Raw genomic sequence first — 22,706 nt, 5'->3', positions numbered from 1 at the left:
TCAAGACCTCAGCTCCAATTCTGCAGGGAGTGCCTAATTATACGAACAGGTTTAATGGTATTTAAATAGGAATACGCGCATTATTAACTTTTCACAGGATTAGGTTTTGCAAGATATAGATAATGCTGCAATTATGGTTAAATCCTCTTACAATTCTATTTTGCAGTGTTGGGATTTTTTAATAAGAAAATATGGATAGTAATAATCTGTCTATAAATAACATGAACATAAATTTTGAATCTTTCAAAGGCTGATGTGGTAGATTAATGTTCTGTCTGAGGTAAGTGAGCCATTTTATGTATCAAAGTTTTCAATGGGTAACCATTAGATAGCATGAAACCTATTAAGCTCTAAACTTTTGGCTCCAAACTGTAGATTTCTCACCTAAATGCGATCATTCTCAAACTGGGAGAAAAAAAATAGAGTATTTTGAATTTAATATTAGACATTATTACCTAACTTGGTGATAACTTAGAACACTGCTGCAAAGATGTGTGTGCAAGATGAATAGTATTTAAAAATACAAAATATAAATAATAGAAGCATGGCAACAGTAATTAACAAATATGAAGCATGAGATTTTTTACTGTGTGATTTTTTTTTTCTTTTTGCATCTCTACTCACACATGAAAATGTAGTTTAGTAGAATCCTTCACCACAGAAATCCTGCTGATATAGATGCTGGAAATGTATATAATTTGTTTCTTTCCCTAGTTTACTCCTAAACTGTATCAGTGTTTATTGATGTACAGGTGTATCTGCTTTTCTACTTTTTTTTTTTTTTACTTTTTTTTTCTTTTTTTCTGACTTGTTCCAAAAAGCAAGCAAAATACTGAACTTAAAATGTAACTAAAAGGTATTGAAGAGAATATTAGTAAAATAAACCTTTTTCAGTCTTCTAAACTTATACCCCCAGAGACTTGACTGGCCATCTTCAAAACATAATTGCGCTTCAGCAAAGTAATGGTAAGACAATTGGCCTTGGAGTTAGAATATCTCTTATTGAATCTTAATAAGGCAACATATAGATTAAAATATAGGGTTTAATTCTACCACAGTAATTTCTAGATAAAAAGATACTAGTCTCTGTCCATTGTCCATTTTACAGCTCTGATTACAGTTTGTTATAATTAATCTTATTTCTTTTCATAGAAAAGTTCCATATAAAAGAAACCATCTGCTATTATAATTAAGAAGAATGTATTCTGGTGATATTTCATGTTTTTATGGCACTTTCCATATATGTCACTTCACTAAAATGTATAAAGATGCCCAAAGAGAGCTGCCATTACTGGCACTGTCATCTGTGCTCTGAGGAATTCAGAAATGAAAATCTTCATGCAATGAATGTGGCAAGTTCTTTCTTTAACACAACTGTTGCTTGTTCTGCATCTTGTGTAATTTTTACCTATCACTGTTGTCCAGCAGTCTTGAAAGACAGAGGGGTACTCATGCTGACTGATGGACTGTGTATAATTAGGGACAATCACTGCTGCTCTTCGGACATTTCTGCTGCTTCCTTGGTCTAAGTAATGATAAGAAAATAGAGAGAAAGTGGTGAGTGGTGCTTAAGGTTTGAAAAGATGAGTGCTACCACTGCAGTTCCTGGACAGATAAAGGTAATCAATGTATTTTGTAAAGCTAAGTGCATAATTGCTGTCTCCACTCAGCCATTTTTACTAACTGCAAGGTGCAGTGAATGTACATAGCTGCAAGCTTGCTTGCCATGAGAACAATCTGAGTAATCAAAATTAACTTTCTAGCAATGGCGTCTGAATCTTGCCAGTGGAGGAATTTGAGTTGATGAATCTTTCAATGCCATAGTTACCAATATGTCACAGTCTTTTAGGTTGTGGAAGACATTCAAATGTTTCATTTTCTCCCCAGCATGAAAAGGCTTCTAGGATGAATTAAAAATAAGGAACTGAAAAATGGCAGCAGGCATATTTGACAAGGAAGATTTTAATGATGAGAAAAACTTTGCCATTCTTTTAAACTTCTCCTATATATGCCAACGTAAGACATGGGCTTCATTTTGCATACACACAGATAATATTTTTGATTAGTTGATTAATTGGACTGTAATCTTACATTTCCTTGTGGAAATTTTTCAAGTAGCTGTTGCCATTTTACAAATTAATGTTACATTTGGCACTTTTATTATATGCTATTAAGTGAAACCTGCTACCTCTGTATTTCTACCTAGGAAGTAAATTACTGCTGTCATCAGCAAGTAAGAGTGTTTTTCCATTGCTCTCTGGTTTGAAATGCTTGTAATGGACGCAACACACATCTGTCCCTAGGCCTAGTACCAAACTGATAATTTATTTTCACAAGGGCTTATGAATCTGGGGTAAAGTCATGTAGAAATGGGTAGGTTACGTGGCTGGACTTGTCATCCACCTGCTGAGTGCTGGCTGAAACCTTCATGACTTGCTAAGTCATGCTAAGCACCAAATTTGAATCTCACTTTTTCCAGAACAACTTCCCTTAGGTTTTACATGGGTATAACTTCTTTAAATTGAGTAAGTCTGAGAAGTTTTGAAATCCAAGTACTTCTCTGTGAGGCTGTCATCCAAAGCTATGAGTGTAGCACTTCTTGGCATGACTAATCTTCTGTTCTGCCGATATGGGGTGTTTTTATTAGGTGAGCTAACCCAGATAACTGAAGGACCAGCAGCAGAGAACTGTGACAGCCTGGACTTACTGTAGCTAACTTGGGACAAATCCTGGGACTGCTGTGTCTGTTCAGATTCCTGCAGCAGCATCTGTGTTCATAACAGTGCCCTGGTCCACTGACAGCTATGCCTGCTCGAAAGACATAGACTCTCTCTGTTTCTCTCTCTTCTTCTCATTGATGAATTAATAGAATTTCACAGGAATAAACTGCAATATAGAACATGTAACTGAAAGTAAAACAGTATTCTTGTGAGAAGTCTTTTTCTTATGTTAGTAGTTGTAGGGTTTGGTTTTGTTTTGTTTTCCCAATTATATTTTAGCATTTCAGTGTCGCACTTAGCATTGCAAACTAAACTTAAAGATAAGTTTTAATTCTGAGATGGTGAAGAAAAAAAAAAAAAAAAAAAAAAAGACATCTCCTTTATGTAGCGGTTGGCAACTTTGGCAGGGGTTGCCCATGGCAGGGGTTTTGGAGTTAATTGATCTTTAAGTTCCCATTCCAAACTAAGGCATTCTGTGATTCTGTGGGATGGTCTGTGGCATTCTGAACCAAATTCTGCAATATGGAATTGGCATTTATGTACTGGCATCTCTCCTTTTTGGCAGAACTGGCCCTTCAGAGCAATTAAAATAATTCTGCTGCTTTTGTTGTTGTTGTTGTTGGTTTGTTGGTTTTTGTTGTTGTTTTTTCTGATTCTATTAAATAAATATCAACAGATGTAATTTGCTTCGTCAGCAATTCAAAATTTTAAATAATGTTTATCAGTTTGGTTTTCTTCATTTTCATCTGTCCTTTTTATTGGACCTGTTCTTTCATTTTGTCCTCGCTTCCAGCTTCTCCCCACTGTGCTTTCCATGTGCATTTCTTTCCCACTGAGCTTGTATACAAATATTAGAGCTCTAACTCTCACTTTTGTCAGCAGGATGTGCTGCACTCTGTAGGCGTGCTCAATTCAAATAAAAAGCCCATTGGCAATACAACAAATCAAGTGATTAACAAGAAACAAAATGCCAAACTTTTTTTTTTTTTTTCCTTTTTTCCCTCTCCCATTCCAAATGCTCGCAGTGCACTGTAGCAAACTGATTTCCTACTGAGAGGCAGAAGTCAATGGTATATATGGACATATGTGAATTGTGATACTGCGTAGATGTCAAGGCAGCCTGGAGAGACTGTGGAATTTCCTATTATTAAAATCTCAGAAAGTGAATTGAAGGGAAAAAAACCAAAGTATTTGAAGTGTGTGCATCATAAATTGTTTTATACACATTTGAACATATCCTTAGAGCTTTGGTATAGCTTGTTACCCTTCTATTTTAGCTAATGGTTATTAAAATAACTTCTATTTTCTTTTTCAACTTTCTATATGTACTGGGACACTGAATGTGTAAAAATGTGCACAGATATAGTCTCTATGAGAAGTATCCTTAGGTAATATTCAGATTCAGTGCTATTTGTGTGACCTGATTCTTCTTCCATATGCCTTCAGTGTTCTAGTCTGGAGCTAATCTTAAATGCAAGATGTGATAGCATAAAGAACAGGGCTTTCAGTCAACAAAAACCTTTTCTGCTGAGGAATGAGAGAGAAAGAAAAAGGTGTAATTACTGTAATGATGGGTTAGACCTTTAGATTCAGGCTGCAATCAGTGATTCCTGTGGTGCTCTGCTGCAATCACGGTTCAGTGCTGACTGGAGAGACAAGACAGGTGAAGACTGTAAAACACTTCAGCAGCCATTGGTTTAAATGCCCATAGGAGATTCACACCTCTCATTGCTGATGGTGCTGACTCCAGGCCTGAGGGCAGCAGAGTGGATCATCTTGGAAGGAGAATCTTGGAAAAAATAATTAAATAAATAAAACTCCATAAATTAATCCTTTCCCTCTGGGAAAAAAAAAAAAAAAGCACAACAGAAATCTGCAAATTATTTTAAATCTTATGAGACAGATGTATCTGTATTTGCATATACATAATAGCTTCAGAGTTTGCAGATACTTAGTTGGCATTAATCTCCTAATCAAAGTGAAAATTTCTGTTGCTGAAGCTGTTACATTTCAAAAGTACTGTCAAATCAATGCCAAAATCATTCCAAATACTTTCAGAATCTCTGCCTTTCTTACTTCTTTGTCCTTATTGAAGCCTGAGAATTTATGTAGAACATTTGTAAATACATTCGTAAATTCATTTTAATGATGAATTCAAAGGCTTGTAGAATTATGGATTTAAAAGAATTAGGCATTTCCAACAGATGCTGATAAAACTGTGTGATCATTTTATAGCCATTCAGGATAAAGGGTATTGGCCCTAATCCCGAAACTCATATTTGTGCAATTAATCCTCATCTCTGTGAGCTGTCTCTAAAGTCAACTGGAACTTTTGCATGAGTAATAGTTGCAGAGTCAGCCTCAGTAATTTAAGTGATGATTACCCCTTTAGAATAACTGGAGATTAACTCTGGCAATCATTTTTTGATGGATATGCAGATGTTTTGTAGAAGTATTCAAATGCACCTTCCATCCATAGAAACTGTACAAGTTTTACTTTGAAAATGAGCTTTCAGCATTATTTGCCAATTTTCAGTATGTGCATTCTGAAAGGATTCAGGCAGTCAGAAATATATTCTATCCTAATAATTAGTCGAAGCATGTTGTCTTCACTTTGCGTCTTTGTTGGTACTTGTATGACTTGTAGATCAGTGATGTCACTGATGTTAATAATTTTCTTCATTTTGATGTGCTACAATGAAAAAAGAAAAGTTTCATTTGCTTCTGTTAATTTTGAAAATCTGCATAGAACAGTTCATTCGTACTCCATTTCTGAGTTTGCTCTGACTCCCAGGGCTAAGCAAGTGAAGTGATAACCAGCTATAATGGCAGAGATAAATTTGCAGCTAGTGTTACATGACATCACTATGTTGGGAAACTCATGTAGATTGACTTAAGATATACTGATAGGATAGTTTGTACTCTTATTATTTTGTTGCCTCATAACACCATGTGTCACTCACTGCTTGAGAAAGAAACTCATGTTTGACATAATACAATATTGTCAAGTTAAAAATGAAAGATGTATTAATGAAAAGTATTTGATTCCCTTGAGTTCTGTTTACTGCTATTGTAGTTGTGACAGTGTGTTTAATTTTCTGGACTCTGTTTTCATTTTCTTTGCAGTATTTGAACATAACCAGGATAAACAGATCATTCAGTTAATTTATGACTGCAGACAACAACTTTTGCTTATATTTCATGTTTGTTTTCATAAGAAAGATTGTAGTGGTTTGGAGACAGGGGTAGTCTCAACTGTCAAGTGAAAATGTCTAACGTAAATCACCAAGCCTTTAACTGTCATGAATGGAGTAGTGATCTGGTTTACTCTCTCTTCTTTTAGTTAGAAGTCCAACATCATATGAAAATACTAAGTATGTTTCAAGGCACAAGCAGAAGATATATGCATAAATAAGGCGTGATATCTGACGCATGGCCTTTATAGTCACAACAGGCTTACAACATTTTAGTAGATAGCAGTCAGTCCCTTAATCCTCTGTGTGCTGCTGCCAGGCAGCAATATCATGAATTCACTCATGCACAAATCCTGTGTATTATGCTGGCCAGCATTCCTGCTCTGTTAAAAAAAAAAAAAAAAAAAAAAAAGTGAAACGATCCCTCTCACTGTTTATTCAAAGTCGGTGATGAGCATGTTATTTAAAATTTAAATGCCGTCAAAGTATTGAGATCCCAAAGCTATATTTATAAATGCAACATCTCATTATTTAACTGTTCCAAAGACAGTATCTGGATGATATAAAGAAGTGTGTTAGAGTGGGATTGCTGACTAAAGGAGGAGCAAACACTATCAGTTGTCTGCAATTTTTAGCAGTGATTATGGCTTACATTCTTGTATATATGTTATGGGAAACAGAGGATTTTAAGTAGGAAGGTGAAGATAAGATTGTAAGCAGTGAAATGGAGGGGAATAGGAAAAAAAAGGTTAAGGTATTTGTTGGAAAATTGGATGGTTGAGGTAGTCACTACTGGTGGAAATGTGGAAGGGTGACCTTTCAGCTGACAGCCCTGTAGGCTGGATAGATATTAATGATGAGACATCTTTAAATGAAAGCAGAAGAAAAATAAGGGGTAAGAAGGCATAGCTTAAAAATTCACTTTTTTCATGAAGTAAGAGGTGTTTCCAAGATGCAGAACTGTAGGCAGGTATTGTGTCTAAGATGAGATTGCAGTAATACAGTTAAAGAATCACCCAAGCTTATTCAGTTCTTTTGGTATTGTAGGCTGAAGTGAAAAGGTTATATTTTAGGAATTATCATGCAGGATCTCTACAGTAGCATCTTCCACAATCATGTATGTGTGTCCTTAGCATTTTTATTGCTGCTGGGATTTTTTCATGATGATAATAGAGTATTAGAGGGGATAATTTTTCTACTTAAGGAGTCTCTATCAGAAAAAGAGAAGATATGGTTTTCCTTTATTCCTTATTATCCTATAAAACATGACCTCCCATTCTTTCTTTAGATGTGGACTGTCTCTTTCAATACTTTTCCTAGAATGCTCCTTTTCAATGATCTGCTGTCAGTTTAAAGAAAACATATTAATCGAACAAAGCATAAAAAATATTTTACAAAAATAGATTATTTTAAAATCTAGTAATAAAAGGGAATGAAAGAAAGAAATGCCATTTAGAGATTCATTATTAAGGGATGTAGCCTTCAGTTCCTCTTAAGTCTGTGAAATTAACAGACTTTCAGTAGTCCAAAAAATACATATGCCTTCCAAACTTACTTACAGTGCACTGGTTACGTGATGATAGCAGTTGTTTTTCATAAGACTCTGATTAGCATAAGAATATGCAATATTCTGAAAGTATTTCTGTGGGAAAGACAGGGGAGATAAAGTTCAGGAAAAAAAGGTGATGAAATATACTGCACTGTCAAATAGTAAAAGAGAGATTTAGATAAATATTTAATCTTGAGTCAACATCTGAAGAATGAAGATGAGTTGCGGAAGAGGCAGAAGGAAGAAGGGACAATGAAATAAGAAATAATGATGGTTGAAATTGAGAGCAAAGTTTGCCATCTGTTATTAGCCTTATCAGTATTCAAATCTCAGGCATGTGAGATAGTTTAGGCTCTCTGGAGTGACTGAATTTTCAATGGCAATTTCATCCTCTGACAGTGATGTGTCTTGTAAATGTTAATTGTGCCTGAATTGATAGGTGTATCTTTTTCTTTAAGCAGAAGACTGATTTTTGTCTGTATGGCTCTGCAGTAAAGATTTTGCTTTGAGCAGAAGGTGAGACAGGAGGATCTCAAGATATCCTTTCCAATCACAACAGTTCTGTGAACTATTCTGTGAAACACATTTTCTGTAGACAATTTAGTAATCCTGTGATCATTGGTTTCATATTAACAAAAAGATCACATTCCTAGGATTGACATCATCATTAGAGTTAAGTGGATAGTATGTGGGCATATATTTCATATTAGTATTTTAACAATAATCTAGAAAGCTAGAATTGTGTACAATTAGTCCACTTTTTTCATAAGAGGAAAAAGTAATTTTGAGAGTTATTTTCTCTTTATATTTGTTGGCTTTCTCTGCAGCTGGACCTCTGGAGCTTCCTCTTTTTGAGCTGATCCCCTCACAAAGACAAGTAGTTTTTCATGGAGACCGCTTACCCTTTCAGTGTACTGCAACCTACGTTGACAAAACTACCCAAGTACATTGGTACCATGCTGGTCAACTTATTGAAACAGATGAAGAGAGTGGCATATTTGTGGAGGACAGTATCATTCATGACTGTTGTTTAATTACACGGTAATGTATAAACATCTCTTGTAATATTCAGACTGGTTGATGGGGTGAACAGGCTAGAAATAAGCTGCATTAAAACATACATCAAAAGATGTTTTGTTTAAAGTAAGTCAATCGTGTGCTTGAATTTTAATACACACACACATGTAGATCTTTCTTAACTATGAGTAGATGTGTTTGCAAGTTGAATTTCTTGTGTGTAAGTATCCAGATTTGAGCAAATGCTGTTTTGAAATGGATAAGAACAGAATTTCTTATGCAGTGAGAAATGTTGAAAAAGAAGTGGATCACAATAACTTCAGTAGCATACTGAGCCATTTAAAGATTGAATTGTGGTCAGTTTATGAAGAATTAATAATTTAAAAGACTTGGATTATTTTTTGTAGGTGCCAGTATATCAGACACCGTATTCATTTAGGTAATCTCACTTTTGATTCTTATTACATTTTTTCTCAAATTCAATGACGTTTAATATCTTTGAGCCTCTGTGTCCTTGAGAGACAGAAATGCACAGATCCACAGAAAACTTTGCTGATGTGAAAAATGAGAAGAGAAATGAAGTAGAGAAGTAGAGAAATGGCTTCCTTTAAAAGCAGTAACAACTAATATAATGTTATTTGACAATAGCCATATTGTTCCGGTTTTGCTTTGGTTTTCCCTCTTAAATCTTGCTTATTAAGTTATATACACTTTTGTATTTATTTTTGGTTTTCATCATAGTGCCTGGGCTTGTCACTAAAAACTGCTGAACTGTTGTGGACATCCTTTTGTCATCTGCCAATTTCCATCATTGATCAAAAAAGTCAGATTCTGTATATAAGATGGAGTGAAAGCTACTGATTAGCTCTGGATCATCATTAGCTTCTTTTCACTCAATTACTCTCTATTAATATGATTGACCTGAAATGCTTCTGAAGTATCAAATGAAAGTTATGAAGGGATTCAAATTAATTCCTCTCCACTGGGATCTTCCAGTCTTACTGATTTTAATTTTGTCTGCTCACTGGGTATTTGACCCCTTTTGGGGTGCATCAGGAAACACGGATCTGACCCACTCTAACAGCAACTGCATTTTTTTTTTTTTTTTTTTTTTTTTTTTTTTTTTAAATATTGATATGTAGGACTGTAGTGGATAATGAAAAAGATTTTTCAGACCAATTTTTATGGTAATGCCAACTGCATGAGCAATTATAAAAATGCCAAGTAACTTAAAGTATGTTCCTTTTGTGTCCACAGTATCACAATTAAAGAACATACTGCTAATCACCTCAACTGAATTTTATTTTGCATTATATAAGAGATTTGTAGAAAGAATTGATATACTGTAGTAAATATCTCAAAATGTTTAAGATTTTTCAAAACTGATATCTGATAATTGATTAAAAAAAAAAAAAGTTAAGTTTAGAAGTTGCTTGACCAAATATTATTTTATGTTGGTTAATCTTTGTCAGACTATAAAATAGAAATCCTTGTCCACCCTAGCAATGTTTTAATAAGAATTAATGATCTGCTACCCACATCATTTAGTGTGTTTTTAAATAGATGAACTTGGTGATCGTGTTGTTGTATACACTGGGGCCAAGCATTCAGAATGAATATTCTCTAGATACATCATAGCATTTGCTGTTATAAACTGGGAAATTTGACTCCCACCAAGTAATGTGATACACACCATCAAAGTGGGGCAAAATATTTTTGGAATAAAACTCAGAACTTTTAAACAATTATTTTCATTGCTCGTTTGTTTGAGCAGCATGTTTCACTTCACACTACAGTATGGCATCAACGCTACATTTCTTAGGCAGCATAGTCCTTATCCAATAATGGTACTAGTATTTAAAAAAACATGGTTCTGCTTTGATCAAGGAATTGATCAGTATTAATTGAGTGCAGGCATAGGAGACTGTGCTTTTGGAAAGTAGCTTTCAGAAAACATACTATTTTGAACTGAGTGATTTTATTTATATAAATTATAGATTATGCTTTGCCTCTTCAAGTTGAAAATGAGAAAACTTGGTTCAAGTTATGACTGTAAAAACTCTACTGAGCATTTTTTAATTTTAATCTCATCTTCATGGCTGTGCATACTGTAAGTGTTTATATTATTACATGCAATTGCTCACTGTTTTGTGACATTTCTTAAAGCCATCAGTCCTAGGTTAACTCACAGTTGAATGAGACACTGTGAAACATCAGAAAGACAGTGCCTTCCTGAGTTTGTCATATGTTAAGTATAATATTTGGAGTGAAAATAAAGGTAATTTAAAATCAGCTCTTGCAGTCTCTTTTTTTCCTTCCTATGCATACTCTTTACAGCAAATGTTGCTAACGTTGCTCTCTGGGTTTTCTGTGATTGCACTAAAAGATAGGCTTTGGCTTGTGCTGCTTAGCAATTTAAAGATTTCTGAAGGTGTAGTCTACTCCACAGAAGTGTAGTCTTGTTCTAAAAGCTGCTTATTCAAACATTATTTAGTGGTTATTTTATTAGGTAGTTCCAGATATTTCTGAACATGGATTTACAACACAAATATCACGCTAATCTCTTCTGTTTTATTAACTGGCAGAGTAGAAGGATAAAATATCTAATGTGTGTTTTTTTTCCTCCTATGTTAAAGCAGAGTAAACTAAAATAAATGTTTTTGTTACAATAATTAAACTAAAGTTTTGAACTGTATTCTGGACTGTGACATTTTTCTTGGCAAAGTGTATTCCCTCATAGGAGATCTTGAGGAGGTATTTTCAATTCTGCTGCTAGCTCACATTTACCGTTTCTTGCCAATGATAATAATATTTCATTTTGCTCATGTTGAATTTTCTGACATTATGCCTGCATATAAATGTCATAGTCATACATGAAAATGTAAATGTGACATGGAACTAATTTTCTCTCATCTGTGAATGGGTGTAGTTGAAATTGTGACTTGTGTTTGCATGAAGATGTCTTAATTTCTCATGGCTGGAATATTATGAATGTGATGATAGTAAGGGGCGATAAAACAATCCTGTAACCACACAGAAGAAGCTCCCAGCAGCCCTATATCTTTCCCTACTGTTTCTCCTCTCTGCCTGGAGAGGTGGAAAGATATTTATTAGAATATTAAACAAACAAACAAAAAAAGTAATTTACCAGAGAACTCCACAGAATTGAGTGACTTTGATTTTTGAGAGTAGCTTAAGCACCCCATAGACTGTAGTAACTATCCTAATGTCTCTTTAATCCTATTTTGTAGATACTTTTGCTGCATGTTTAACAACAATTACATCTCTGACAGCTGTAATGGCTGCTCTGGGGCCACTACAGTTCACACTGTCTCTTTCTGAAAATGTTAAGCTTTGTAGAAAGTTAAGAACCCATAAAAATAGAGTGTTCAAACTTCTTCAGCTGTGCTGCTGAGGAGATGCTACCCTATAGCAGGTTTTGAGTGACTCCAAAAGGAATATTTTTTTTTTTTAAATTACTTCTCCTATCAACATTGATGATATAATTATATGCTTTCTTGCAGCCAAGGCAATAGTTTGTAACCCCATGCCTCAGCTGTGACTGTAAGAGCAATTCTGACTTATGTTTAGAGTCTAATGGACTCTTTCTTCCAAATAATTGAACTACATTTTATTGTTCATTGAACTATTTTTTATATTTTGTATATTTGTAGTTTTGTATTTTGACCCATTTGAAGTAGTGAATGTTGTGGGAAGTCCTTATGGACTTCCACAAAGTTGTTTTGTTTTTGTGTTTTTGTTACTCCCTTAGCATTCTGGAATGTCATGAAAATAGATGCCAGTCCCTCCTCTTCTTCCTCTGTATAGATTAAAAGAACCTCTTTTTAATTATCTGTGGTATATTGTTTGAATATCTCATGTCCATCACATAATCACGCTGTTGGAGATGCACTGTATGCTAAAGAAATAGTAGTTAAAACTCTTGAAGTTCTTGTGCAGGAATCTGCTGTGTCTTGCCTTCTTTTTCAGTTCTCAAATTTCTTTCAGCTCAGCAAATAAAGCAGTATCATAGCCCCAGTATGCAACGACTTACTCCCATTAAGTATTCTTTAAAAATAATATATATATATATTATTATATATATATATAATTATATATATATTATATTATATATATATATATATATAAAATTCTGTATTTGTAACATCACCACTGACACAGGAGAGTGGAAAATTCTGTCAAAGTAATGTGCATTTAACAAATAAATTCATACTGCAGAATTAATGTACTTTTTGTTTTCTTCTGCATGTTTTTTTTTTTTGTTTTTTTTTTTGTTTTGTTTTTTACTGTTGGTTGTTCCCAGTGGCACATAATCAGGTAATCAAGACTTGTCATAAGTAGGTTAACACTTATGAATCATCTGCAAAATATTTTGTTTAAAAAGCTTTTTATGCAATTTTGACTATTGGACTGATTGTCGTAGTGTTATTTTTGTCTAAGAACCTCTGCTAGTGTACAGATCACAAGTGTTATGCTAATGAAATAAATTCTTCTCTGGATCTCACATTGCAATGAACAGACTACTTAAGGGCAAATGAAAGGCATGTGGCAGGTGTAGCAGTACTTCCCCAGAAGGCTGCAGTTGCATGTATCTTGTAGGCAAGTGATGTGCTATTAGAACAATATTAATAACAGTAAACTTGCTCGAGTAGCCCCAAACCTTTCATTAAGTGATAGGCAACTGATTCTTCTTGTACTTTAAGTAAGCCCCGGACAAGGAGTACACTTGTCACATAGCTTCACAGCATTGTGCCTGTTGTATGAAGGTTTCTCCAGCAAGAGAAAGTTTTGGGAGTCCTACAGATGTTGAAATCTCCTTTTTCTCTTCCCCAGTTTACATTCTTCACTAGCTGGAGTGGCACATACTGCCTCCAGAGCTGTAGACATATGAATATAAATGCTCTTTTTTGCACACCTTTCAGTGCATCCAGGTAGCTATTTAGGACACAGCAGATTCCTGACTCTGATTCTGAAAATGTTACTGTATATTCATCTGGTATTACTACTACTTTTTCTCTCAATTTTAAGAATTTCAGTTACATTTAATTTTAGCAAAACAAAGGAAAAAATGATATGGTTTGCAAATGTGTTAGTAAAATGTTTTCTTTTTCAAAAGTAGATATTTCTTCTTTTATTTTTCCCTGTAAGTATGTTATTGTTGTAATTAACTTCTTTTCACAGGCATTTCTGAAGAGATATCCATCTAAAATACTAATGCAAACAAATTAGCTGAGAGATAAGTTATGGTAAACTAATTATTGCATGCTGAGTTTATTGGGTAGATACTGATGGTATTAAAAAGTTTTGTTTTGCATTACTTCTGTGTTCAAACAGAAGGAAGAGAATATCATTAATTTGCTGCACATATGACAAACTGATTATTCCTAAAGATACTTAAATACCAGTTTTAACCTTTTTATCTCTTTTCATCATACTGTTTCATGGACACAAAGTTATATTAAAGGCCATCAGGCTTCTAAAGCTGTTTCTTTCATCAGTAAATAAGTAATTTTGTCAGGAGATCAGGCTAGCAATTTAAGTTCGGTTAAAGTGCCTAGATTTACACATTCTCTCTTCAGTTCATATGTTTTAACCTTGTATCCCCTGTGAAAGGCTGTGTTCCAAGCAGCACTGTTCTCTGGCGACCAACAGATTTTTAAAATTCTGTTAGTATTAATAATTGAAGATAGTAGGGTAGGATGCAGGTTATGCAGGCCTTCTGCTTGAACTGTGAGAAAGCATTCCTTCTTATCTAAATGTTGCTATCTGTGTTTTAGTAATTGATTTTTATTTTTCACCAAGAGAAGCAGTTGATTCTTACTCAGCCTTAAAGAAAATTTGCAGACTTTGAAACTTTTCCTGTGGAAATTAAGTCTAAAATGCTGTTTCCCAACATGCAAATAAGTGCTGGGGTGTACAGTAAATGTCACAAAGGTATTACTTCAGGACATGGTTGAGTAACTTTGCATAATGAGTCCTACTTCTGATTGTCTAATTAGTTATGCATAGCTGTAGCAATGCTATGCCTCAAATGGAAATCTTTTGTCATAATTTACTTGATTGCATGTGTATGGCTGCTGTCTGTATTAAAGATCCTCTCTTTGTAATGACCAATGCCACAGGATTCTAATGAATATTACAATTTTTTTTAATGCAGTTGTATCAGCTCTACAAATCAGTCATCAAATTTGAAAAAGGGATCCTAACATGAACGAAATTTCCCTCTTTAAAGTAAAAATATTGATCTTATCTCGTCTTCCTTTCTTTGGCTTACTGAGAAATACACAATAACTTCCAAACAAAACTTGAGACAAGCCTGCTAGTCGTCCTGTTCTCATCAAGTAGCAATAGTCATCTTCTGTTTGTCTTCTTTCCATCTTGTGTGTATCTGACTTTTTTTCTTGGTAGGTCATAAATTTCCACAAAACTATCAACTGTCATACTGTGAGAAGCACCCATAAGTATGGTCGCTAATGTAGATGGAATCGGAATGCTTTGTGATGCTTACTTCATCCTTAGTAAAGCTACAGAGTAAAAGCAAAATCAAAAGTATCCCTTTTCATTTCTGGCCTGACATTTATTGGCATATATAAGACAGGAAAATCAAGAAAAGTAAACTAACTCTAAGGGTACTCTTTCTTAATTCTGTTGTGCTTCTATGAAGCTGTTTAAACTAAGTCCTGAAATGTTCTAAAATGATAGGAGTGAAAAAGTTCTCCAGTGACATTGCCTTATTTCAAGACTATTTTCCATCACTAAGAAAGATCAGAAATTACTTTCTTCTGAGAGTAAGAAAACCTGGAACTTCTGGGGTTGTTAATGTGATAGTGCTAAGACTTACAATATGCAATCAACAAAAATTTTATGAAGAGGTTTAAAATACTGCACACCCTTCCCTTTTGGTCTGCCAAGACTATGAAGTTGTCAAAATTACAGGTGGAGAATATGCTGTTTGTGAGAATTAAAGCACTTTTTTTTTTTTTTTTTTTTTTTTAATCAAGTCTCCTAAATTCTTTGTGGGAGTAAGATCAATTTATCATTTGTCATATCCAGATGGTAAGTAAATGAACAGTTTCACCACTGGGCTTGCTATCCAAACTATTCCTAGAGGAATATCAATGAATGCATCACTTACAGTGGCCATATGGCAATTCAGAAGATAATTTCATGTTCTGGTCATTATACATCTTCTCCTATATTGCATAAATGTTTTTTGGCTTATTTTGGTACAACATCTGAAGTAAGAGCCACAGAAGATTAAGTGTGAATTTAAGGATTTACTCATCATTTTAGGGATTTTGAACCAGAGTTCAACTATACCATTTCTAGCAGAGCAAAAAATGATGTCTGTAAATATTTCTCTGTAAAACCAGGAAATATAATCTAATTAACTGTCAGAAGATATGTTATAGTGAGAGATAAATTTGCATTATAACACCTTTCAAAAATTTAAATAGATTTAAACATGAAGAAAATGCTTTTCTTCTTATTGATTTATATTCACATTTATTACATATAAAACTGATAACATGTTCTGGTATTCATTTAGTTTCTCTGTTAGCTACCTAAAATCAACTTGGTTTCCAGCTTTATCATATTTGTAGTGTGAACAATGGTTACAGATATTTTATGAGGAAATATATCGAAAGATGAGTACATCTATCATACATTTTATACACTAGGAAGTCTCTGGGTCTTGATGCCACAGGTGAATTTTTATGTTGCCTCTTTTTTCATTGATAAAGGAAACTATTATGTATAATTGTTTTTGTAAGCTCTAGGAACATATTTTTTTTCTCTGCTGTCTGTAAAGATGATGCAAGATTCTTGGGACGTATGAAACATAATGCTTAATTTGAATATATTTATCAACCACTTGATTTCACCTAAACTCTTTTGATCTAACTGTGGAAAGATGCATTAAGACGTAGCTAGGAGTCTGCTGCTATTGGCCTTTCTCATCTGACACTAAGAAGATCAATTGCTTTCTGTTGATGTGAAAAAAATCAGCTGCTCTGTCTGAGAATGGATAGTAATGTGTTTTTGTTTTTTTTTTCTCTTTTTCTTTTTTTCCTACATCCTCTGCAAAAACAAACAAACAAAAAACATACTAGAATTGATTGTAATAATGAAATTGAAAGTTCCAAGCCACGTGGAGCTCAGATCCATAGTAAAACAGTGTGAAATTTTTTAAAGTTACTGTTTAATGATAATGTGACAGAACTTCCAGAGAATTATGGAAGATGTCTGAAGCAATTTAATTTAAATCAAAAGCTATTTACCACAGGTTGTTTGTTTTCTGGAGAGCAAGATAACAGTCCTGTAGCAAGTACTTGAGAAAATCATCCTTCATTATATGCATCTTTCAAAGGGAAAATTACATAAGCAGCTGTCTAATCACTTCCTACCTTGATTGTGATTTATTTACTTACATATCTGCAGTAATTTATATACAAGAAGATTTGAGCCTTTTTTGTAGCAAAATTGAGCAGTGCATATATAAGGTAAAAAGTTTTAAACTGAAAAGGATGACATTTAAAAGACCAAAAATTTTAAAAACATGTAATTTTTCTCTGCATATATGTCCAAATGTCAGCCTCTTTGTGAAAGTACCAAAGGTCCCAGAAGAAATCTCTGAGATTTTTTTTAATATGCAGTTTTGAAATCACTTTAATAACTTTCAAATTCTGTTCTTCTGTTGTTATAATGTCTCTCTCCCCCTTCTGACTGTACTCCATTTCTTCCCACGTAATTTCTGATTGTCTGAACCATACGGCATATTCAAAATTCAGTCATTTGTGTAAAGTAAAGTAAGCATTTCAGATAATTACTACCTTTTTCCTCTCCCAGCTACTTTGAAAAGCTGTACATTCTTTATAACTGTAGTAAAATTTATTTCTAGGCCAATGGCAGATATAAGAGCTAGTGTATTACTTTGTTAAATGTACTAATTATTTTTGTCTAGAGTTACAATAATTGGATAAAATCTTTCTCTGCTGAAATTATTTGAAAAACTAAACTTTTATTGATTTCATTTGGGCCTTCATCCGGGCCTTCATCCATTGGAAAAAGGAAATCTTCTAATTTCATCTAAAATATACAGAAAATCCTAACAAAAACAGCTCTGAGCTTTTTTAAATAATACTGAAATTATTTCTTCTAACTATACATGGAATATTTAGCTTGGGCAGCTAAACACTGGCATGGTGCTGTACTGTACAATGTTCATATTGTAAGAGAAGCTGTGAAGTGTCTCTATATTTAACTTGTCTATCATTTTAATTATGCAGTGCTTATTCAACCTTCATTTATTGATATTAATAACTACATCTCATGTTTTGGAGAGAACAGTGTGAAAGAAGTTCACGAGTAGTACAGTGCTAAAAAAAAATAAAATAAAAAAATCAGCATCTGTCTCATCTCATATTGCATTAATCAGGAAAGATATATACGGCTTCCAAAGTCAGTGCCTATTCTAGAAATCTTGTCCCAGGCTGCCACAGGAAAACAGATTCTGGTTTTGAAACGCCAGAGGAGTTCCAATGACAGCTGAAGGGAAGCATTCTCTGTGGGTTGGTTGTGTTGTCAACTTGAAATGTATTTCTGACTTTTAAGTACTTGGTTATGAAACAAAAACAATATTTGGGGAAAGGAGAGTGAGGACTGATGCATAACTGTTCCTTTGCAATGACTTTTGTGTTACAGCCTCTCATGACTAAAACGGTCTATCATTTGGTGCTGCTAAAATTTTAATATCAATCACATATTGTCTGTCTTTTAAATAACTGAGCAAAACCATGTTTATGTTTTCATAGAAAATGTCTGAAGAGAAGTTAATGTCAGGAAATAAATAACAATCACTATATACTTAAGTGTATTCAATTATTAATCTTTTCTTTTTATAGTGAACTTACCCTGTCTAGCATTGATATTAATGCATCTGGAGATTGGGAGTGTCTAGTCAACAATTCCTATGGAAATAGCACTAAACATGTAGAAATTGTGGTACTGGAAATGGCTGCACCCTACTGCCCTGCGGAGAGAGTTATTAACAACAAGGGAGATTTCAGGTATGAATTCCTGGTTTTAAGTGTGTTGATATAGATATGGGTAATATACATGTTTACGTGATGCTTCGGAGTCAGGTACAAAGCTGTCACTTATTTTTCTTGTCACTGTCATGTAATAGAGTAGGAAGGGAGAGCACTGTATGATTATTATGGGAAATGGCAGATAGTGTTTGAAGAGCGGCTGTGGTTCATAAGAGTCTGAGAATTCTTCTAACTCGTCAGTGCAAGTTTATGGAAAATTTCAGGTGTAGGACCTTCACAGCTAAATGGATAAGGGTTAATAATTTTTCTTGGACCTTTTAGAATTATAGAATATAATAATACTATGTTAACACATTAGAAATTTAAATATTCAGTACTTTCTTAATCTATCCAGTTCTGCTACTTCTGTTCATATGAGAAGTAATAAATAATAAAAAGAGCTATTATTATAAAAGAAAAAAACTGCTAAAAACAATCAAAATTGTTTGTTTTGTTTATAAAAGAAAAAAAGCTGCTAAAAACAATCAGGGCCACAAAGATGGTAAAGAGCCTGGAGCATCTCCCCTATGAGAAGAGACTTAGTGAACTGGGTTTGTTTAGCCTTGAGAAAAGAAGGCTGAGAGGGGACCTGATCCAGGTTTATAAATACCTGAGGTTTGGGAGCCGTAGTGGGGAGGCTGGTCTCATTTCAGTAGTGCGTGGGGACAGGACTAGGTGTAATGGGCTGAAACTTCTGCATAGGAAGTTCCGCACGAATGTGCGCAAGAACTTCTTTACAGTGAGGGTGACAGAGCACTGGAACAGGCTGCCCAGGGAGATGGTGGAGTCTCCGTCTCTGGAGATATTCAAGTCCTGCCTGGATGCCTACTTGTGCAACGTAGTATAGGGAGCCTGTTTTGACAGGGGGGTTGGACTCAATGATCTCTAGAGGTCCCTCCCAACCCCTACAATTCTGTGATTCTGTGAAAATAATAAGTACTACTTGGTAAAACAGATCATTAGAGGTGAGCCTAAGGCCACATGCAGTTCTACCATTATATAACATGATTAGAATGCACATCTATCCTGCTGTCTGAATGTAATCACATTGCACAGTATTGTTGACTAAATGCAGTTTTTCTTTCATCTTAGTTTTATCATCATATGCTAGTGGGGTCTGTTTTTTGTTTTTAACCCTACCCCCCCCCCCCCCAAAAAAAAAAGAAAAAAAAGCAACTGTAAAATTTATCATTGTTTTCAGTTGGTTATAAAATGCTTCAGTGATATGCATAAACCTCTTAAACAAAGTATCATTACTTACTTGACAATAACACTGATGTATGATGGCATTCCCATTGAGAAATCAGGAAGGTAATTTGTTACCATGTGAATTATAATAAGAATTCAACTTGAATAGTTAATTAAAGGAAAAGTAGCTGAGAGAGGAAGCTAAACACTAGAATTTTTTACACGTACTTCTGACTTGTATACCTCCCTTCAATTTTAATACTTTAAATTAGGTCTTTTGTAAAAATATATACATTCTATCAGATAATACATATTGAATATTTTTATGACATCTTTATGAACTATACGTTCTTTCTGTACAGTTAAATCCTTTGCTTAATAAATATATAAATTCTACTGGCTGCTCAGACTAACACCAGGGGCATTGTCATTTTATATAAATCCAAAGATTAGAAGTGCTCTTTCCCTATTGATCACTTTTCCAGAATTCTATACACATTTATTTTTGAGATATATATCTGAGGAATGCTGAGTCCATAGATTCCTTTGGCATTTAGAATTATAGAGAATTTATCAGCCTCAAACTGAAACTATTCCAAAAGTTCATCCTCAGACAGGTAGCTTTCTAATCAGTAATTTTTTCTTAGGAAGGTCTTTGAAGTTTTCATAACATAGCAAGTATATAAGTAAAAAGAGTTGTAGCACAAAAGCAAAGCTGGTAAGAACAGCTCTTTTGTTGGGGAAAAAATGAAAAAATCATCAGCAGTTTTGGAAACATGGTTCTTTTAGTTAGCCAGTTTAGGTGGTATTCATAATTGCACAACTGCTGCCAGAAATAGGCACTGTGAGTTACACTGAACTGGCTTTAAGTAATCAGAATTTTATTCTCTTGTGGCCATATTTTGCTGATATTTTCTTCTACACCTCACTATAAGGTAATTCTAAAATGCAAAGTTATGTAATGTTATAATTTCAAATCATAAAGACCAGATTCTGTTACCTGTGGTAAGACTCAGTGTGCTTTAGTTTCACAATAGTCTCTTCAGTTTTACTTTTGGGGTAGGGTGCTATTCTGTGGCCCAGCTGTATTAATGCTGACATTTCACTAAAATAATAGTTCAGAGGCAAAAGGAGCATTTAGTAATACTATTTTGTTTTTTGTTTGTTTTGTGATGATCCTTTCATGTTTCATTTTGTTTCAAGTGATTATACATCACATGAATTTCTTCAGTAACAGTTAGCTGTGGCACATAAAAATACTTCTTACCTTTCCATTTTGAGACTAAGACAACATACAAACCTAGCCTCAAACCTGTTGCTAAATTATGTAACAGTGTCAAAATGGATCTGTGTCTTTTAAGTACCAGGATATGTATGAGCAAAGGTTGATTATCAAGGTGTGTGTCAGTGGCAGGCAGAATTTTATATTTTTTATAATTGGTCGGGTTTCAGTCATTACATCAGTGCAATTAAAGTTAAAACCACATCCTTTCCAGACACGCTGACTTGATTGTACACTTCTCATTTTGTCTGATTTTTTCCCCATTACCTGATCTTGCTACCACCATACTAGCCTGAAAATCACCATGGATTTGTACCCAAAGGAATAGATTGCAGTTGTGTGGTTAAAGAGAATGAAGCAGATATATTAAAGATTAGTATTCCATAGTAGGCCTTTGAGATAAACAGAACAATTGTGGTTCCTCTTGACTTACTATCTCTTTTCAAAAACAATTTTGCCATCATAGTAGCTAAATCTCATATATAAAATACTTAATTTTTCAGATCAGTCTCCTTCCTCCACAAGACATAACCTCTGCTTGTACTGCATCTATTGACTTCTGATACATTCAGGAACTTTTGCTCCTCTGGGCTTTGGGGCAGAAAGTGCTTTGTTGCATTAGGTAAAAATGAGAAGTGTAGATTGTCATCTATGTTTTGAGCCTTTACTTTTTGCAACATTTAGTAACTGTTTTCTTTTTGATGAGTTTCTGCTCTGCCTTATGCAGACTTCATAGGTGAAAGTAGGGAAAATTCCATTCATTTCTTTAACACCAAGCACAACAATTTAATCCCTTATAGACTGCAATATGAGGTAAAATTTAAAACAGCCTTGTTTTTTTGTGTGTTTTGTTGGCTTTTTTTTTTTTTTTTTTCCCTCATATACCATGCATACTGTTGCTATATTGTCAGTTGCCTTTGAATAAAATGTTTTGTGTGTTAATTTTTTTGCTGCCCTGCTGTTCACAGATGGCCTAGAACTTTGGCTGGGATAACTGCTTACCATCCTTGCCTTCAGTATTCATTTAACTCCATTGCCTTTCACAATGGTGTAGCAGAGTCTAAGGCATGGCGTAAATGTAATCGAGCTGGACGCTGGGATGATGGAAACTATTCTGAATGTCCTTATTCACAAGAAATAACTCAAGTTCTTCATGCTTTCAGTCAGGTAATGCTGAAATCCATAGCTTCCTTTCTGTAGTTCTGATTTTATGAGATAGTTTGCAAGAAAATGTTCAGCCACAAGTATGGGATAGTTGGGCTTTGAATAAAATGTTGGATTTTTAAATTTTATTTAATTTTAATTTTTCATGCAGTGGTTCTGTCAATTGATAATGCAGTAGGAACATGCGGTGCACAGTTATTTACTGCCTTTAATATTTTTCTTTCTCTGAGTGTCTGGAGTCTAGATGGCCATTGTCATGGGTTCAAGGTCAAGCTTGCAGGTGCAGAAATGTAAACCTTAGCTCCTTAACGAGAAAAAAAAAAAACCTCTGTAAAAAGGATTCTCTCTTAAAAGCTAAAAGAACAGCAGAATAACAGCAGCTTTATGCCTGCATTCTCCACCAAAATCTGTCACGGGTTAACCGAAAATCTACCTGCGCCCATGACAGGGGGGCAGCTGGCCCGCAGGGCCGCTGGTCCA

General features: G+C 34.4%; 1 protein-coding gene across 2 annotated transcripts in view; it reads left to right on the top strand.

Annotated features, from left to right (window-relative positions):
• Positions 1-22,706, top strand: part of ADGRA1 (adhesion G protein-coupled receptor A1) — a 238,991-nt gene that overhangs the window by 105,444 nt on the left and 110,841 nt on the right. For both annotated transcript variants that reach the window (XM_072340010.1, XM_072340011.1), the window contains 3 exons: positions 8,291-8,504; positions 18,407-18,571; positions 22,031-22,229. In XM_072340010.1, coding sequence (XP_072196111.1) covers positions 8,291-8,504; positions 18,407-18,571; positions 22,031-22,229 — 578 coding nt within the window. The remainder of the gene's footprint in view (positions 1-8,290; positions 8,505-18,406; positions 18,572-22,030; positions 22,230-22,706) is intronic.

Source organism: Excalfactoria chinensis, chromosome 6 (genome assembly GCF_039878825.1).
Source record: "Excalfactoria chinensis isolate bCotChi1 chromosome 6, bCotChi1.hap2, whole genome shotgun sequence".
Lineage (NCBI taxonomy): Eukaryota > Metazoa > Chordata > Aves > Galliformes > Phasianidae > Excalfactoria > Excalfactoria chinensis.
This window is presented reverse-complemented; position numbering and strand designations above follow the sequence as displayed.